The sequence below is a fragment of the Thermobia domestica genome, unplaced genomic scaffold, assembly GCF_964235325.1.
Source record: "Thermobia domestica unplaced genomic scaffold, izTheDome1.hap1.1 HAP1_SCAFFOLD_1093, whole genome shotgun sequence".
Classification (NCBI taxonomy): domain Eukaryota; kingdom Metazoa; phylum Arthropoda; class Insecta; order Zygentoma; family Lepismatidae; genus Thermobia; species Thermobia domestica.
In genome coordinates, this window is record NW_027656803.1 from 4,598 (window position 1) to 26,248 (window position 21,651).

General features: G+C 35.8%; 1 protein-coding gene across 1 annotated transcript in view; it reads left to right on the forward strand.

The window, feature by feature from the left end:
• Positions 1–418: 418 nt before the first annotated feature.
• Positions 419–21,651, forward strand: part of LOC145677608 (sodium-dependent serotonin transporter-like) — a gene marked incomplete at its 3' end in the record, with an annotated part of 28,461 nt that continues 7,228 nt past the window's right edge. The window contains exons 1-2 of the mRNA XM_081748059.1: positions 419–610; positions 13,873–14,007. Coding sequence (XP_081604185.1) covers positions 433–610; positions 13,873–14,007 — 313 coding nt within the window. The remainder of the gene's footprint in view (positions 611–13,872; positions 14,008–21,651) is intronic.

Sequence of the window (21,651 nt, forward strand, 5' to 3'; positions counted from 1 at the left end):
TATTTATACCTGTAGAGGAAGTGTTGTTTAAAAAATCAGCTGTTCTCTTTTTTTCTCATACAATGTCTGATTCTACCATATTGTGTGTTAATATAGAAATTGGATGTCCAAGTACTACAGTCAGTAGTCGTGGTGTGCCCGATGTGGATAAACAAGAATTCAAAAGCGATAATTGTGGCTATTCTAAAACGAATTACGTGGCGTACTGATGAGCATACTGGCACGTCGGACTCAATCACGGTTATTAACTCATTGAATTTAATTTGATTCGTAAGTGTATTACATATAATGTTGGAAAATATCCTTTTATTTCTTCATTTCTTATATTCTACAATACTGAGTGATGGTGTACATATATAAATATATAACTTTTTGAAACAATATTTAAATTAAGAGAAACATTATTCTAATAATTGCAGAGCCAGAAACAAGATGGATTACACACAAGTGGTTAATGGTCAAAATGTTCGTATACATCGTCCTACAGGAGAAGGAGAATCACATCTCGCGATATACAATCCCCTCTTCTATCTTCTATCGGGCTTGAGTTATTCCATTGGAATCACTAATATTTGGAGATATCCTTATTTGTGCTATAGAAATCAGGGAGGTAAGTGAAATAATCAGTTTTATTATTAGAAAATTATTATTAAGTATTCTGCCTGTAGTTACATTCGGAAACTAATGATTTTCTTCTGCTTCTTAGGTTTATGGCTGTTAATGTTTAATATACGTTTCTCGATCATCTTCCTCTTTTAACTACCTTGAAGAATATATTACATTTTTATTTTATTCATTTAGTATTTACTAATTTCTTGCAGTAAAATGTTACACTCAATAATTTAGAATAAGTGTGTTTTTTTTTTTTAAAAGCAGTTATATAGTCAATTTTTATGGCTTATGCTGATGATGTAAATTTAATAGAGGATGATAGGAGAACAATAGAAAGAAATACAGAGATATTATTAAACGCTTGCAGGGACGTAGGCTTAGAAGTAAATGCAGAGAAAACTAAATACATGGAAGTTCTTCGGGATCGTAATACGGCAAATTATGGATGCGTTAAAATATTAAATAAAACTTTTGATATAATGTATACTTTCACATATCTAGGATCAACATTAACAGGCGAAACGTATTGTATGGTTGCAAAACATGGTCGCTTATTCTGAGGGAAGAACGTAGACTGAAAGTATTTGACAACAAGATCCTGAGACGAATATTCGAACCCAAGAGGAACGAGAATGGAGAATGGCGAAAACTTCATAATGAAGAACTACATAATTTATACGGTTTACCAAACATTGTTGGGATCATCAAATCCAGGAGACTCAGGTGGTACAACATGTAGTCATGATGGAAGAAAGTAGGAACGCTTTCAAAGTCTTAACTGGAAGACTAATCGGAAAACTGCCATTAGGAAGACCTAGGCGTAGATGGGAGGACAATATTAAGATGGATCTCGCAGAAATAGGAATTCAAAGTAGAAACTGGATCAAATTGGCTAAGGGTAGAAGTTGGTGAAAAGCTTCTGCGAACATTGGAGAGCGTTGAACCTTTGGATTCCATAGGCTATAAAGTTAGTTATTTAGTTAGTTATATAACCAATTTCTTATACAGGGGTGAACTGACACATGCAAAAGACAGTAGTACATATACACTTAGGGCACTATGAAAAATTCGTTGATACAGATATTTAAAGGTTTCCGTACCAATTACGTGGGTAAAAAGAAATTATGTCATTTATAGGTAATTACAGAGTCTGTTGCTATAGATAAGTACATAATGTTTATAATCACCCTCATTTATACATAGCTATGACGTAAAACAATTTTGAAATAAATATAATCCAAACAAAACTGCTGTTTAGTTTAATGTTTGACTACAGAAGATAGCCGCACCGGTAGCTATAATTTCAGGTCAGTCAACTTTGCACGCGTCTTGAAAAGTTACAGCAACGAAGATTCGCATAAATAAGTGAAATATTAGACTTCTAAATTATGCTATTTATAAGTATCGGAAGTCTTATAGATACGACTATGTCCATCTGTCTGTCGACAGCTATCAGAGCAAAAGCAGTAACAGATATCGAGAAGGGTTTTCTGGAATCGATCCAGCGTCCCAAATAAAAAATATTTTATCTGATGGATCAACTCTGCATTCAAACCGAAAGTAGTTGAAATTAACCATTTCAAGTTTTAAAGTTAATCACCATAAAACGAAAACGGTAGTAGATAGAGACAAGTGATTTTTCTGGTATCGATTAGACGTCTAAACCAAATACATGATCTTCATCCGCATGTTTTTACTAATACCGTAAGGTGTTAGAAATTTATTGTCACTTTCGGGTTGAATATAGTCCTCCAGATAGGAAGCTGGTAATAGATACCGAAAAGCCGTTTTCTCTCATTGAGTCAGAGTCCTAATAATAGGTTTCATATACTCCATTAACCCTATCTTCAAACCGGAAGTGGTAGAATTAACCACTTCTGGCTTCCACATTGATCACCACAGAGCAAGAATGGCAAGTGACAGTGACAAGCGGTATTCTGGAATCGATTCAGCGTCCCAATGATATGTTCCATCTCTACATTAATCTTCAACTAAAACCAAAAATGTTAGGAATTTACTACTATTTCCGGTTTAGCAAGCGAAAACGGTAAGAGACAGCGACAAGCAGTTTCTTGATATGTATTCAACTCCGAAATCACAGGTTCCGTCTGATAGCAACTTTTCCAGTTTGAATATTAGTCTTTATGTAGTAAAAAACGGTAAGATATAGAAAGATCTGAGTTTTTGATATGACTTTAGTGTCCCAAGAATAAGTTCTATCCCTATCTGTGATTTTATCCCCTTATTACAACTTCAAGTTATACACATATTACGTCTGTTTTCAGAGTTGAGTTTGCATATTGTGGAAGTCTACCGCAGTCTCACAAAGTGAAATGAAACTCACTCGTTTTATCTTTTACTCCAGGAAAGTTATGTCAGGAAAACATATTCCTCTTAGTTTTTTTTTTATTAAATACATTTTTGTAAAGGGGACAATAAAAGGGAGAGTGCACCGGGCATTTCGTCGGTTATCCTTTTAGACCAGTCCATCCCTATTACCTTATGACGAATTCAGTGTATAAGGCAATCAAGTCTACTGTTTTTTTTTTTTTTTTTTGATATTTTTGGATATATTTTATCTGTAAGATCTCCATATGAAGTTCCTTGAAGAGCTTATAATATTAGTGTCAGATATCATAAAAAAAGCCCTCATATAATGTAGAGTACAATGTTAACTTTTCCATTACTTGCTTGCGCTCTGGATGCCTCATATATATACTTAATGTAAAACTGTTTTAAAAATATCAAATCTTACTGATCTGCAAATAAAGTGAAAAGATAAATCGTGACAATTTAATACATACAAAGTACATACATCACAAAATACAAAATAAAGCAAAATAAAGAAAATCGGTAAAGGAAATACGCTTCTAGGTAAATAATAAAAATTCAAATCAGAAGATAATCTTCTGAAGAATCTTGATCTGCAAACATTGGCTTAAGGAATCATTTGATGTTTGAATTAGAATATAATAAAGTAGTTGGAAAGAGAATAATGCTTTCTACAACGAAGAATAAACTTTCATTCAGGAAAATAAGTGGAAATTGAATCTGGTGGTCTAGGATGAATTATTGTAGTAATTATCATAGACATCTGGAGGATTTTTCGCAGGAAGTGGCAAAGTTTGAAGTCCATTATTTTTTCTTTTTAATTTTTAAAGTTACAGTACGTGTATTATTGTCTTTTGGTAAAAAAAAAAAAAAAAAAAAAAAAAAGACTTACCTCAGGAAATGTTAAGGGAAAGAACATGGAAATGAGTTACCCAGAAACTGATTACATGGGCATAGCTTCAGCAAAAGAATAAATGCTTTCACATTGGTGACCACCTAGTATCATCGTATATTGTATAGGCCCCTATACAATTAAATGTACATAGTGTAGCAAATACTGTCACGACCCTATCTTGCCCCCCTATATTGCAGATGTCAATAGTTATTAATATTGTAAGGATCCCCACCTTTCAGTGAGAGCACATTTTATCCATACAACACATGCTATTGTTTACAATCATCAGCACAGCAGACAATACACATAAAGTAACCAGGAAGATACGAAGCCAGCGAGACGGAACTCGAGGAGGAACGAGCCACCCAGAAATCACCTAAAAAATGGACCCGGAGAGGAAAGAAGTTTCAGTTAACCACTGATCGCTTAACCTACACGTGCTCCTGAGGTTGCCATGAGCTGAGGGAGTTCCTAGCCACAACCTAAACCTCTGGGGCTGCCATGAGCTAAGGGGGTTACCAAAGTACCACATCCTGAAGTCACTACAGACGCCCTGAAGGCTGTCATAAGCTAAAAGGTTCCCGTGCAGAACATTTCCTTCCTTCACTTCACTTGTTATAAGGATAATTCTGATATAGTCTCTTTTTAAATACAAGACTGTTTTGTAATATTTTATAAAATAAATTCGGTAAGGGATATATCCCGGAATGTTATTGTCTCTCCTAATAGACATTACAATATTTAAAATATGCAATGATATAATTTTATATCCAAAATATATTTCGGACGCAGAACTGGAGAAATTTTTCACAGTATATTTAGCAGAATATTTCAAATATTTTCAATATGATTTTCTTTTAATTTTGTGTAAAGTCTTGAACCATTGAACAACTTTCTTCAATTTCTGGCAATGGAAAGCAAGTATGTGTTTATAAATCAATGCCTTAAATAACAGTGCTTACTATTATGCTTTTTATGTATGTATTTTATGTAAGTAATAATATGGTAATTTACAAGTGCTTAGGAATTTTAAACAGAAAGTGCTTGCACATGCGATTCAGATTCGATTTTCAACTGGATGCAACAGAAAATTTAAGTTTGTAGTGTTTCGATTGTTCTACCAATTATATAATGCAGCTTTGCCACGTTATTAAATAATAATAATAATAATAATAATAATAATAATAATAATAATAATAATAATAATAATAATAATAATAATAATAATAATAATAATAATAATAAGTGGCGTATTGAATAGGGGCTTTCGGGTTTAAGCCCCCCGAAGTTCAATAAACTGCATTAATAGTAAATGAAATATGCTGCAGAATTTTCACATTTCCAGGAATAAAGTTAGCAAAGCCACAACGAAACAAAATAGTAAATACGCCTCTGATAATAATAATAATAGAACAGAAGGAGGGTAAAATTTTCTTTTGTAAATGAAATGAAATTTTTGAGTTTTACGTCCCACGGTTATGCCGGAGACGGCTATGATGAGCAATGAATGAAATGGTGTAATGAAGAAAGTGGGAAGAAACGGGAGAACCCCGAGGAAACCCACGCACACGGTGTTTGTCCACCACAAAGTTCACTTGGCGGAGCAGGGCTTGAACCCAGGACCCCACGCACCAGAGGTGAACGCTATACCACTGAGCCACCGCGGCCCCTAAATTTTATTTCGTGAGTACAGTAAAATGTAAGGTATCCGAGAAACCTTTCTCCTTACAACTAATAATTTATACTCTTCACATAATCATTGAATTATATGTTGGATCCTTCATGACCACGTATGAACATGTATCTATTTTTGGAAGTAGTTGTTTACTCTGGTTGACAGTAAATGACACACTTCAAGAAAATCCTGTTTACGTACTTGTCTAAGTTCTTAAATTTACAGTTACAAATTTCAATACATACAGTATTTTAGTTTCAAAACAAGTTTGGGTTATTGCGAAAAGTGTAAAATAAACATGTCAAGTAAAAGTGAATAAAATATTTTACATATGTATGATGAAACTTAAAGTCAGTATTTCCTTGTATTAAACTTTATCATCATTAGTACTTTAAAATTCAAAAAGTGATATTTTGTTCACACGCATTCAATGGAAATTAATACATTATTGCCTTTGAAATGACTAATTATCAAATTATGGAATACCAGCAATAATGTTTAGTACATATTTTATCTTAAATGATGTCTTCTTAACTACGAAGGTGCTTCAGTCATCTATTATGGATCTGCAGGAGTGTACGTGCTCGTTGTGTTAAAGAGAAAGGAAAGAAAGGTAAACATTAAAATTTAAACAAAGAACTAACGCTTGTGCCACTAATAAAAAGTACCCAGAGTTAATAAATTTTTCATTTGCCTTTTCTTACTAATTTGAGGACGCAAAGCCCGATGAATATATTTTAAAATACATCCTGAAATTAGTATAAGACGCGAATGCATTCAAACTTGAGCACTTTTATCATGGGCTTAAACGATACTTCACATTTGAGGACATTTTTCTCGTAAGTACATGATCAGATATACTTAAAAATAATTCCATTGAAGTCAGCACCCTCAAGTAGTAAAAATAAATAAATAAACCTAAATGAAATAAGAAATAAAAAATGCAATTAGAAATTTATCCAAATGTAAGCGATTTTACTAATGACATGACCATTAGTTCTTCAACTAGGGAGCATTTCGATTGCTCAAACGTCGCTTTCAATTGTAATCATAGAAGCCCAAAGACAAAGAAATCGATAAAGGTTACTGTCTTGAGATTTAATAATAATAATAATAATAATAATAATAATAATAATAATAATAATAATAATAATAATAATAATAATAATAATAATAATAATAATATCAACAGAAACTGTTTTGTTTATTAACATTTTCTTCGTTGATATTTTAAGTATGTAATTAAAAAGTAAAATGTATAAACTTGTTTAATCGAAACACACTAGAGAACAAAATGTACAACCAGGCACATAGCCAGGATTGCGTGAAGGAGGGGGGGTCCGTGACATGAAATACTATGGTCATCACATCAGGGGCTCGATCATTCTACACAATTTTACTGGAACAATTTATATTGGTTCGTGTAGCCACGATTTCGTAGGCGTGACATGAGGGGGGGGCGTGACATGAAATTCTGAGGGCCCAGGAGCTCGATCAATCTGAACTACTTTACTATCAACATATATTGGTTTGTGAGGATATGTTGGTAAGTATTTTAATAAACTATGAAGAAATCTGGAGTAAAATAAAAAAAAGTATTGAAAAAGATTTTACAATATTTACATCCTTCCTCTGTTTATTCAAATATAACAATTTTCCTTTCACTATGACCTCAACTATTATAAAAAGTACATATTGACTATTATAAAAAGTACATACTCAATATTATCTTGTAAAATATTTTGCAATATCTGCGTTTGTTTTTCTGTTGAAACAAATGTTAACAGAAATTTCTTTCCACATATATTTTTGTTTTTATTATTCCGTCAACTACTGTCTATTTCAAATGACAGGTTAAAGGAGCAGTAGAAAATTGTTTTTGAAATAACATGTTTGATATTGCAAGGATGCGATGACGAAAAATTGTGATAAAAAATGTCCACACTGTTACACAACGGCACTATGCTTTCGGAAATTTCAAATTCCCTGACTCTTCGAGGATATATCACTCACCTCGCAACCATGTATTGCAAGTAATACACATTTCCTTACAAGAAAGAGTAACCAAAAGCTTCGTGTAATTTATTTTTAACGCTGATCCTTCTTTTTCTCATTTCATTTTGTTTCATCCTTCCTTAATTTTTTTCATTTCTGGTCTCGAAGGGGGGTCCGGACCCCCCAGACGCCTTTGGCTACGTGCCTGGCACAGCGCATTCCTATGTATCCTTGAACATATCTATAATATAATTTTCTCAGCTGCACGCACACCGAACGAACAGATGTTCCCATTTAAAGCCCTATCCAGGCGTTTTGGTGGAAATTGTTTCGAGAAGTTTTCTTGTTCGCCTCAACCATAGGTTGGTGGGCAACATGGAAATTTGAAAACTTTTCTCTCCCTTGGGAGATCTGTTTTGTACTTTGATAAGGTCTCTTCCTTGTCTATAAGCATTGCTTGAAAAATCTTGCTTGAAAGTACTCGCCAGCTAAAAGATCTAGTAGCCAAACCATTTTGCAGTCAAGTGTTTATACAAATAAACAAAAATCACTTTGCGACACAGGAAACATATCAATACATTTTTTTTTTATTTTGTTTATTGGCATGTCTCTCACAAATAATAATAATAATAAAAAAGAGTGACGTTGCTACTTGTTCTTGAATTCATGTTTCTGATTGATTGGACTTTAATCGGCAAATGTAAAGAAGTACTCCCCACTGATGAGGAGGCGAGTGGACAGGGACGGCGCCAGAAACGTTTGATGGGGTGGGCGGAAAGAGGCGGACCTAGTTGTTGGGTGGGCGGACAATGAAAATAAGAACTGGGCAATGTAAGCATTTTTTTGGACAATAATTTTCAATTTTTAAACTCTTTAATTAACTAAGGCTCAGACCAAAATAGGGGAGGGACAAGGATGTGGAAAACAGTTGTCTTGGCCTTATAGAAGGTACAATTCCGGCATTCGCCTGGTGGATCTAAAGAAATGCAGGACTTAGGATGGACTGCGGGAGTTCGTGGCTATACTCTCGACCTACCAAATTCCGCATGGCAGACACAATACCTCCACTTCCAGTTTTTTAAAACAATAATAACGGTGTGTACTGTGTAGTCGATGAAGTTCAAAATAGCTTTACTTTCTCTCCCTCCAAGAATGCACATGAATGCATAGAAATAAAAGAAGGTTCAAACAACACAGACCAACAAATAATATTCTACCTTTCGTTAATATCATAAAATACACAATAAGTAAGTAAAGTAAAACAAGAATAAAATAGGCTATTACAAACATTTTTATCTTTAAAGCATTGATTACAAAAAAGCAAGAGACAAAAAATATAAATCATTTATATTTTCTCTCGTATATCCTTAGTTTGTGTACATTAGATTTTTTGATGTGATCTCTATATGCAACAGCAAAGATCTATGTTACTAAAAGAATAGGGAAATTCGACAGCACAATTGTTTGATCATACCTTACACAGAAATCTTTGAAATTGAAACTCAAGTTGAAAAAAAAAAATAAAACAATTATAAATTGGATAAAGAAGTAAATAGCAATTAACAAAACTTCATCATGATCCACAGAAACAACAATGTATTTTAAACTATGAAGGGCTGATCACATGGTACGAACAAGGTTACAATAAACTTTTATACCTGCACTTTAATGGAGTACATTGCGTTGATTGTTATGTCCAACATCGAATAATTTTACCACATTCTCTACAGCAATATTCATTACAAGTTTTCTTTCTGCTGAAAGGAAACAAAGATCGCATAGGCGTCAGTTTGCCATTCGATTTCTTAGATATGTTTTAACCCGTCTAAGACACGAAAAAGAACGTTCACATGGTGAACTAGATACAGGAATGGTGACAGCAATTACGGCTAATTTGTGAATTTCATGAAAAGCAATTTTGAAACGATCCATCACTTCAGTAAACTGAGAAACGGAGGTAATTTTGCATTGCTTTTCCTCCTCATAACGTTTCAAAACTTTCGGAAGAAGTTTCATTTCCCCCTCTACACTAGTGATGAGCAAATGCAAGACCAAGACCGGGGTGGTCTTGGTCTTGGTCTTGGTCTTGCACATCCAGTCTTAGTCTTGGTCTTGCGCTGGAACCCTTGGTCTTGGTCTTGGACTTGCACACCCAGTCTTGGTCTTGGTCTTGGTCTTGCTGCAAGAGTCTTGCAAGTCTTGCTTTTAAGAAATCTTATGCTTTTCATAGGTAAATTTTACTCTGGATAAATTCTACAATACGCCAATAGTAACAAAAATACAATGTATGTTTCTAAATGTAATATATGAGGGCCATCCGGAAAGTGGTACCCGTTTGCGCCGCATGAAGCACTGACGACTCGGGGAGCCGCTGGGCAAGGTCAGACCGCGTCAGTGGCTTGTCTGCCTGCTCTGTGTGAGGTTGCATGACGCTAGCAGTGCCTGTGTTGTGTCTGCTCGTTTATAATGATTAAACGATTTGAGAACCCCACCAGTTGTGAAGTGAGGGCCGTGATTAAATTTCTTAATGCACGGAACGTTCGCCTTTGTGAAATTCATCGCCAATTAAAGGAGGTGTATGGAGACAATGTGATGGACGAGTCGTCTGTTCTGCGCTGGTGTCGCAACTTCAACCTGGGGAGGGGGAGTACACACGACGAGGAGCGTTCAGGGAGACCATCTGTCATTACAGACGAACTGCTGAGGTCAGTAGACGAATGCGTGAGGAACGATCGGCGCGTCACAATTGATGAACTCTGTGAACATTTTCCTAATGTGTCTCGAACAATTGTTCATGAAATTGTCAAAGACCATCTGCATTATTCAAAAATCTGTGCAGGGTGGGTTCCTCGCATGCTCACAGATGAGCACAAAACCAAGCGTATGGCTGCAGCACTGACGTTTGTGGGAAGTTATTTCTATGAAGGAGACTCTTTCCTGAATCGCATCATTACAGGGGACGAAACATGGGTTTATGCATCACCTGAGAGTAAACGACAGTCCATGGAGTGGCATCACGCTCATTCACCAACCAAACCAAAAAAATTCAAGACAGTTCCGTCCACCAGGAAACTCATGGCAACCATATTGTAGGATCGACGAGGTGTACTGCTCATTGATTTTATGGCCCGTGGATACACAATTAATGCTAATGCGTATTGTGAAACATTAAAGAAATTACGGCGGGCAATACACAATCGACGGCAAGGTCTGTTGTCTACAGGCGTCATTCTCCTTCATGACCATGCCAGGCCCCATGCAGCTGCGAAAACACAACAACTTCTGCAGCAATTCAAGTGGGAAACCTTCGACCATCCACCGCATAGCCCGAACTTGACCCCTTCGGATTTTCATCTCTTTACGAAGCTTAAAGACTTTCTGGTGGAAAAAAGATTTGACAGCGATGAAGAACTTAAACGAGACGTGAGTTCGTATCTCAATACGCTGGCGGCGGAGGATTATGGCGCTCAAATACAAAAACTCGTCACACGGTATGACAAATGCCTCAATTTGCTTGGTGATTATGTGGAAAAGTAGTGTAAAGTATGCTCTTTCCAATAAAAATGTGTATATTTATTAATATTTACTACTGTGTCTTCATTGCACAAACGGGTACCACTTTCCGGATGGCCCTCGTAGTTTACCTTCGTATAAGCATGATGATAGGCGATAACGTTTATTTTTTTTCAATGGGTCCCCACGCTTCACTACTTATAAGATAAATTACAACGTTTCGTAATCTTTTTATTATTTTTTTTAACAGATCTAATACTCCACTGGTTCCCAAACTGGAGAGGCTAGCCCTGAGACGCATGGAAGAAAATCAAGACGGCACAGATTATTGAAATACCATGAATTGCAAAATTATTTTTATACTCTAAAGGCGTCAGATTTTTTCTTTTCAACCACGATTAGCTACTCTTTGTATTAAACAAACTTCCATTTAAATATCGAGATTTTGTTTTACTGATTCCAATATGTACTCTATGGGGCAGAAACATTGGCATTACGCAAAAGCGATTAAAAAATTGCAGGCTTTCGAAACGTGAGCGTGTAGAAAAAAGGAGAGAATTAGCTGGGTTGAACGGAAAGCGAATGAGGTGTTAGAAATATTAGCAGTAGGGGAAGAAAAGAAGAATTTTAGATATTGTTTAGAGGAGGAAGAGGATCTGGTTGGGATATTGGATGAGAAGGAACTATATTATGAGGACGTGCTAGATGGTATGGTGGAAGGAAAGAGAGGGAGAGAGCGAAGGAGACTGTAGTTGAAGGAAGGTATTAAAACAGAAAATTGCTACGTCAAGACGAAGAGACTACAGTACATCGAAGCTTCTCAGTTGCAGCAAGTAGGCCTAACCTGCTAATAATGGTAGAATAGTTGGTGATGAGAAATAACTAAAATGGTGGAATGAAACAAGCAGGAGGAAACGGAAAAACCCCAAGAAAACCCATGCACACGGTGTTGTCTAACAAAAAAGCTCACATGGCTCAATATGACACATGTGTGGTTTGAAAACGACCAATGTCTACAGAAAATGCGAAAAACCAATGCAGAAAACGACATACTGTAGCTATATGGTACAGGGGAGATCAACTCACACGGATTGCATAAACTACTGGGAACATATTCACTCCAGCGGCATTTTTACTGAAACCAAGAAATTCAAGTAGAAGATGTAATGATTTCCCCCCATCTTTTTTACATTCTATATAAAAAAATAAAGTAGTACCGGTACTTGTGCACGATTCTTGCGCAAGAGTTTTGATCTTGGTCTTGGTATTGCAGGTATAGTCTTGGTCTTGGTCTTGGTCTTGGTCTTGCACCCCTTGGTCTTGGCCTTGGTCTTGCATCGGGATTCCTGGTCTTGGTCTTGGTCTTGCAGGCAAGACTCTTGCAAAAACTGCAAGACCAAGACTCTTGCGCTCATCACTACTCTACACTATCGACATCACATCCATAATGACGTGCAAGCGGTTCAATTTTCTCAAATGAGAGGAAATGTTCACTTTTATGGTGAAGACTGCTTATTGCAGTGCAAATTGGAGTTCAGCTGTATCTGGAATTATGTTTGTAAATAAAATCATTGTTCATTGCAGAGTTAAACAGGGTCCTAGAACCTATTACATTACAATCAATAGTAATACCGATTGTTTTTGATACAGGGTGTCACCTTCATTATTCTACTTCTGTTGGGGTGGGCGGATGGGTGGGCAAGGCCATTCATTGGGTGGGCGGTCGCCCACCCCCGCCCACCCTTAGTGCCGTCCCTGCGAGTGGATTTTCCAAGCCCTGTCTATTACAGCAATACATTCAAGTCTAACATAAAATTACTAGCAAGTGGCAGCACGTGTTACTGTGGGGAATGTGTTGCATTCTCTCTTCTGCACCTTTCATGCAGAATTCGTCTGAACTTGAAGTCTCTCGCACAAAATTCGAAGACATCTTGTGAAGCATCTTAGTAAACAGCCCTAACCACGTTTTCTTCCATGTTAGGTTAAACATTTTAAAAAACAAATGCTGGAACATGTGTGTAGTTACAGTATTTTAAATGAAAGGTTTAAACATGAAATTAAATGTCTGTAAATCTAAGGGATTCTGAGATATGGATACCTTATTTATTAATTGTAACTTCTGCCTCTCATTCCTACGGCAATTACTCTATCAAGAAAGGCTGAAACCTATGTTTAATTATTTTAAATATAGAGTCCAAATACGAAATTTGATGTCTCTAATCTTAAGAGATTCTGAGTTATGGACATTTTCATAATAATAATAATAATAATAATAATAATAATAATAATAATAATAATAATAATAATAATAATAATAATAATAATAATAATTGTAACACTACCCCCATTTCTTTCTAGATCAAATATTTTAAAAAACGCTGGAAAGCTTATCTTGTTATCTAAAATGATGAGTCTACTTATCGAATTTCATGTCCTTTATGTTGGACATTTTAATATAATAATTACCACCTCCTTCTCCCTCCCTTCTCTGTCGAATTTCCAAACATCCTTCCTTTGTGGTATCTTACGTCACACATCTTATGTCCTATTGAAATTTCAAGTTTGTAGCTTAAGAGGTATAGCCTTGGCATTGATCAGTGAGTAGACTTTTTCTTTTATACACGGAGATAATTGAAAGTCAATATTTCAATTCTAAGACTTGTTGAAATAGAGTAGATTAGTTGTAAAAAATAGTTGAGTTTCAGGAAAAGAAAATATAACGAATTTTGAAATTCAATATAGAAAACTTCCATCCCTTAAGATTAAAATTTATTTAGCTTGTAATATGGAGTCATATTTCACCTCCTCGATTGTTTATGAAATGTAATAAATTTTGGCACTTTCTTTAAAGGTATATTTGTTATTCCATACTTTATCATGTTCTTCTGTGTTGGATTACCACTTTTCTTTATGGAAATGGCGCTTGGACAATATGTGAGTCTTGGTGCACCTGAGGTATTCAAGAAAATATCACCTATATTTCACGGTGGGTAGAAAATTTTCATTATTTGAGAGTTAGTAACATTTATTGTAAGATTTCTTTGCACGTGTGATGTGCATTACAATTACGGTTATCCAGGTCTTATTCGTATACTTAACCTGGATTATATAGTATTTATTAGAGCGTTAGAGCGTTATTATACTCCACTTCAGGGCCGGATTTAGCCTTTTGGCGCCCCTAGGCCCAATAATTTTTTCCGCCCCCTACTCTGGTTAAAGTTACTTTCCAAAAAACCTTTATTAAAAAAATACATCCAGTTCTCCTGTGTTTGAAATCAATGTTGTAACGAAGTTTATGCATAATGTTGAAAAATAGTTTAACTTTACCAACAATTATTTGTTCCAATGAACTTCAAAATCAGAATGCTTTATTAGCCTGATTTTATTTTTTTCTCTCGGCCGTGCGCCCCCTGGGAGCTTGCGCCCATAGGCCCGGGAATACTGGGCCTATTGGGAAATCCGGCCCTGTGTTGGGTAAGTTATTTCTACAAATGTAACGCGTTACAGCGTACTTCAATTTCCCTTAAAAAGTAAAGCGTACTTGCCTCAGGAAAGTAACTGATACCTTACTTCGAAAGTAACGCAAGTAACGCGTTACGTTTAGGACCGAAACTTTGAATATGTAAAAAATATTATTATTTAAATTTTGCCTACTACTACTACTACTACTACTACTACTACTACCATTATTATTATTATTATTATTATTATTATTATTATTATTATTATTATTATTATTATTATTATTATTATTATTATTATTAGCCTATTATTATTATTATTGCACATTCTGATTTTCCCCAGTCATCGTAAATGTTTAGAACTATAGGTTGATAATAGTAGTGCTGCTATATCCTTTCATGCGCATTGTAACTTTATTGGAAAATTGATATGCTTCGCTAACTTTATTGTGAATCGCTTTATGTAGATGCAAGAACATATTCTTACTTGACAGCTATATGAACATCTTTTTATAATAACACTGACTAAAATATGCCATACTGCATTAGAAAAAAGCCTGCTTATTATTATTTTGTTAAACTAATTATATAATAATAATAATAATAATAATAATAATAATAATAATAATAATAATAATATTGTTATGCAAAAATTAAAAATACAAAAATTACACTAAATTACAACTAATAAAATAGGAACACATGAACTGGAGATGAATTAAAATTCAGCGGTAACTCTAAAATTGATACATGTTTTTTAAAGCTAGTTGTTCTAAACAATATAATTAACGTAACTCTAGGATATGCAAACTGATCTGAAAGAAGTCAAATATCACATACCATCAACAATAAATAGGCCTGTTCATCAGTCACAGTTTATTCATATTAACTCCTTATTGTATATCGTTAATTTATGGCATATCTACAGTACCCATCAAACATCTATCTATCTATCTATCTATCTATCTATCTATCTATCTATCTATCTATCTATCTATCTATCTATCTATCTATCTATATATATATATATATATATATATATATATATATATATATATATATATACTATGTGATCAAAAGTATCCGGACACCTGGCTGAAAATGACTTACAAGTTCGTGGCGCCCTCCATCGGTATTGCTAGAATTCAATATGGTGTTGGCCCACCCTTAGCCTTGATGACAGCTTCCACTCTCGCAGGCATACTTTCAATCAGGTGCTGGAAGGTTTCTTGGGGAATGGCAGCCCATTCTTCACGGAGTGCTGAACTGAAGAGAGGTATCGATGTAGGTCAGTGAGGCCTGGCACGAAGTTGGCGTTCCAAAACATCCCAAAGGTGTTCAATAGGAGTCAAGTCAGGACTCTGTGCAGGCCAGTCCATTACAGGGATGTTATGGTCGTGTAACCACTCCGCCACAGGCCATGTAGTATGAACAGGTGCTCGATCGAGTTGAAAGATGCAATCGCCATCCCCGAATTACTCTTCAACAGTGGGAAGCAAGAAGGTGCTTAAAACATCAATGTAGGCCTTCGCTGTGAGAGTAATACGAAAAACAACAGGGGTGCAAACCCCCTCCAAGAAAAACACGACCACACCATAACACCACCACCTCCGAATTTTACTGTTGGCACTACACACGCTGACAGATGACGTTCACCGGGCATTCGTCATACCCACACCCTGCCATCGGATCGCCACATTGTGGCCCGTGATTCGTCACTTCACACAACGTTTTCCCACTGTTCAATCGTATAATGTTTACGCTCCTTACACCAAGCGAGGCGTCGTTTGGCCTTTTACCTGCGTGATGTGTGGCTTATGAGCAGCCGCTCGACCATGAAATCCAAGTTTTCTCACCTTATGCCTAACTGTCATAGTACTTGGAGTGGATCCTGATGCAGTTTGGAATTCCTGTGTGATGGTCTGGATAGATGTCTGCCTATTACACTTTACGACCCTCTTCAACTGTCAGCGGTCTCTGTCAGTCAACAGACGAGGTCGGCCTGTACGCTTTTGTGTTGTACGTGTCCCGTCACGTTTAGACTTCACTATCACATCAGACACAGTGGACCTAGGGATGTTTAGGAGTGTTGAAATCTTGCGTACAGACTTCTGACACAAATGACATCCAATCACCTGACCACGTTCGAAGTCCGTCAGTTCCACGGAGCTCCCCATTCTGTTTTCTCACGATGTCTAATGACTACTGAGGTCGCTGATAATGAGTACCTAGCAGTAGGTGCAGCATAATACATCTAATATGAGAAATGTATGTTTTGGGTAATGTCCGGACACTTTTGATCACATAGTATATATATATATATATATATATATATATATATATATATATATATATATATATATATATATATATATATATATATATATAGATAGATAGATAGATAGATAGATAGATAAGAGACAGAGAAAGAGAGACTAAACCCTCACCGCTTCCATATACAAAAACGTTTCAGAGTATTGAAATGAAACCTTTAGAAAAAAGTCCTGTTCTGATTTCCTTACTAAAGTATAATTTAATTTCTTAGAAGTGACTTGTGGTGATCGTGAATTTCTATCCAAATGGTTTTGGGTATCGTGAGTTTTTGTTTGGAACCACGATTCGATTTTGGATATTCTCTGTTTATGTCCGCATATTCTTTTTACGCCTCTGACTATATTTTAAGAACGTAAATCACATGCTGTAATGATAATATTGAAAAAGAATCTCCGTATGGCAAATAGCTAGACTACAATACTCTACAAAATTTATTTCTTACTATTACACGATTTTCTTAATTTGTATTTAACGTTCACATATAATATACCGACATTCTGTCATATCTACCACGTCTCAGAGGTTATATTTTAAACATAATTTCTTATGTCCTAAAATGATTATATGAATGTATAATTATTCGTTAACTGATTTATTTTAATGTAATTATTTTACATAAATAGTCATACATTGAGGAAAATAGCGTTACATAGTACAAGGTTTAACCCAAAGGGAATCGAACTCATGTCCTTACGAGCTGTTCCATGGTTCATCACTGTGCTAACTTGAACACTCTTCTGAAGAAATATAACTGAATTTTCAAGAGAATGACATTCATATCCGTTGCAAATGCTGTTATTTTGTCTTGTCATTTTATTCCTCTAAGGATACGAGAACTATGATCGTTATCTTTACTTTTATTGGCGACGTTTTTTACGTATTGAAACGTAAATGACAAATACGTGTACTGATATGTATATATAGTTCCAAAATATGGTATCATTAAGTATTTCAATCAATGTTATTTTCTCTACACTTAATAACATTTCAACGTATCTTATTACACTTAAAAGAAGAAAAATCACATCTGCACAATTTTTTTGTTTTCGAAAATTGGCTTGGGGGCTCGAACCTTACATCTTTGGTTTACTATTTTTGAAGATAGCTGAAGTTGAACTTGAAAATTCGCCGTGGTGAAAGGAACCCACGTTACACGGAAATTATGGTTTTTAGTTAATATTATTTCTTTTAAAATTACAGATCTGTTAACTTATTCTGTTTTATCTTCTTGCAATTTATAAACTGTAAAATAAGTTTCTGCTAGTGTCCTGTAGATGCTACAGCAAGAAGTTATATTAATGTGAATATAGAAAGTAATTCTGCAACAGCGAAATCTGAAATCGAGTAAAATTTTCATTAAATGCAACTAGATGTAATTATCTACACCTTTTAGTCCAAAATGCAGTAAAAGTAACATACCTGTCAGCCCAGGGGAGTGGGGATCAAGAAGTGGGCGTAGAAACACGCTTCTTTCAATGCAAAATGTAATTCTTTTTGAGTGATTTCAATGAGACGAGCCGGGTTAAGTGTCATTTCTGTCAATATATTGCACTAATAATTTGTTTTCTTTTTGTTAATAGAAACTACCTAATAATACCACTAGAGGACATACACTTTTAAACATGATGCTTTTCAGTACGTGATCGCTATTTGAATTTAAGTATCTAAAAATGTTTGGCTTGCTCCTCGTACAATTCACTTATGCAAAGTGCATTATAAAAGTAATGCGCATTTTCTGGGAAAAATACATTTATTGATCAGACCTGTACAAATGCTTAAAATTCTTCACAATACTCTCTCCCTGCATCAACACTAACGGAGACGTGTCTGGCACGCCTAGAAGACACCTTGAAAGTCCTCGACGGAAATGTCTCTAAGGAACATTGTAACATGCTTTTGGATGTTTTCCACTGTCTTCCAATGCTTTCCCTTCAGCTTTCTTCATTCCGGGAAACAAAAAAAAGTCGCACGGAGCGAAGTCGGGACTGTAAAATGGATGGGGTACACCGGGGTGTTGCTGGGAGCATTGGCATGGTTGCAGATTCTTGATCACTATCCCATGTACCGCAAACGTGGACATGTGTAGGATGTCAGCAATTTGCTGGATGCTCAATTGACGATCGGAACGCAAAACTTCGAGCACACGATCCACGTTTCCGTCGGTTCGGGTCGTTGTTGGGCGTCCAGAACAGCGTTCGTCGGTGACCTTCTTCCGGCCCTCCTTGAACGCCTTGTGCCACCTCCCGGACTGTGACCTTGAAATGCAGACGTCCATGAAGGCCTCTTGAAGCATCTAGGAATGTTTCGGTTGCATTCTCCCCAAGTTTCACGCAAAACTTGATTGCGTATCGCTGTTCAAGCGAACTCTTCATCGCGCCGTGTTACAAAGTCGAAAAAAACACTTCACGTGGAGTCATGTCTTTCTGCTCACACTGCTTGGAGCAAACTGGCGACCGGCTGCGTTCGAAGGGCAGACCCCCCGCCACATTGTCCGACCAGTTTTACCGCGCTGCAATTGATAGTTGCGTCACAATAAAATCACACGCATTACTTTCATAATATACCCTGTATACTCGAGCAGAGCTTAATACGGAGTTAACGTTGACTGTGCCAAGAAACTTTAATGTCTAAGACGGCAGAAGACATATGTATTTAAATAAATTTATCACCTTAGTTGATTGGTAATTTCCTTTTATAATAAAAAAGATTAAGAATTCCACTTCGTGTTGCTTCTACAATATTAATAGTTACTTTTCAATTAGAAAATTTTATTTTATGCATGTCGGTTTTCTGAGTTCTTTTTCAATTGTTCAATTAATTTTCTTTAGTGTTTACCGAGAAAGACGGATAGTTTTATATACTAAACAGATTTTACTAACACATGGACATACACACTAATCTTTAGTACCTCAAATGCCTGTTCTACCACGGGGAAAATAGGTATGTTAGAAAGATTTGAATTCCTTTTCTCTTAGAATATTTATTCCAATGAAAGTTTTATGAAAAAATACAGAAGATACTCTGCGATACACCCTCCCATAAAGTATACATTCAATAAAATTGATATGATCAAAAAGCCCAACTTGCTTTTGCAATGAATCTTTCAAAAAACATTGGAATTCCCAAACCACAAAACTGTGGCTTCGACAAAACTTTCTGTAATTATTGACATTTTTATTTTTCACTTCAATCCCTCATTCTCTACCGATGGGAATGAACATTTACTTAAACATCATGAAAGCGTCACTATTTATTTTAGCGAGCCCGAAAACTATGGGTTGCATACTAATGTCAGACATTTTGCATTATTTTTACATTTCACCTCTCTCAACTTCCATTCCTTGGTACGTGTTACAGCCAGAATATTTCTTTTGAGATTGAAAGTCATATGTCTACCAAGTTTGGTTAAAGGTGTATTAGACGTTCCGGGGTCATCCTGGGTATAAATCCAAATATTTATAGATGTGCAAGTAATACCTTTGGCACTGCCCCAATCCATCTGATATGCTCCTTCATGCCTAAACTTGAATTTGAATATCATGACTATTGTAATCTAATAGCTTAACGAACCAAAACTAAGCATTCGACACTAATCTCGGTCATTTGGGATATTGTATTTTTCACTCCTTCTCTCTTAACATGCCAATGTTGGCTTATCTTGATCTTTGACGCTAACGGGATTGTAAAATTTCAGTGGCATTAATAACAATAGATTCAACACAAATATTAGTCGTTTTTAATTATTTTTATGTAAACCCTTTCCTACTGCTCCATGGGTGATAATGGACGTTAAACGTAGACTTAAATGATATTTGGATTGTCGGCAATCAACCCAGGGACACTGAAAACTACCAATCGATACTAATATGTATTTTTTTGATTATTTTCTTCGTGCCAACATTCACCCTCCTCCACCAGGGGTACTAATGGGCTGAATTTGAATTCAAACAGCATTGGAGGTTTTCACCTCACCCTATTCACCTCAGCATATTATGTTAATCGCTTCCACTCTCCCTGGGTGTGCTAGGGGGTCTTCTTGCTACTGGAGGCTGGACGTAAATCTAAAGATCATAAAAACTGCTATCAATCGACTTAGGGACCCTGCAAGCTATGTATTTGAGACTAATATTTGTCATTTTCATTTTTTTTTTAACGTTTCACAATTTAATACTCCCCCCTCAGCGTGCTAATAGGAGCTGAACTTGAACTGATTTCCATGCCTGAATTATAATTTACTTTTGAAACTATTTCTTAATTTCTTGCTTTCTTTATTCTTCACTAACTACGAATTCACCCATATTGTATTACTGCGCATAGGTAGTGTTAAGTGTTGCAAACTCTGACATATTCAGAAATACCGAAAAGGATGTTCGAAGAAATTATAAACTTGTTTACTTATCTTTCACTGTGAGAGAGAATATAACTTGACATAACAACTGGTGTGTATAAAATACGACACGACTTGGAAACACTACTTGTGCTAGGTGGCCAATGAAAGCACGAATGCTCTATGTAACGGAGTCGGGGGAAAAGCGCACCTTGACGTCCCTTAGTGCGGGGTGTGTCTGTAGAGAATAGGCGCGTCAGCGATGATTGGTATACGCATAAGAGAAGGTAGTGGAAAAACACTTAATATTTCATAAAAACACATGTCTGCTTGTGACACAATTTTGCGACACTTCCATAACCATTTTGTAGACTGCCTTCACATAGCACTTCACTTTATCATGTGTTTCTTATGGAGTACCACACGGTAAGGAGCATATTTTGCATTTCGTATTTTTATGTTATTATAAGAGGTGAGATCCCGGTATGTAATAATATTGTAAAATAAA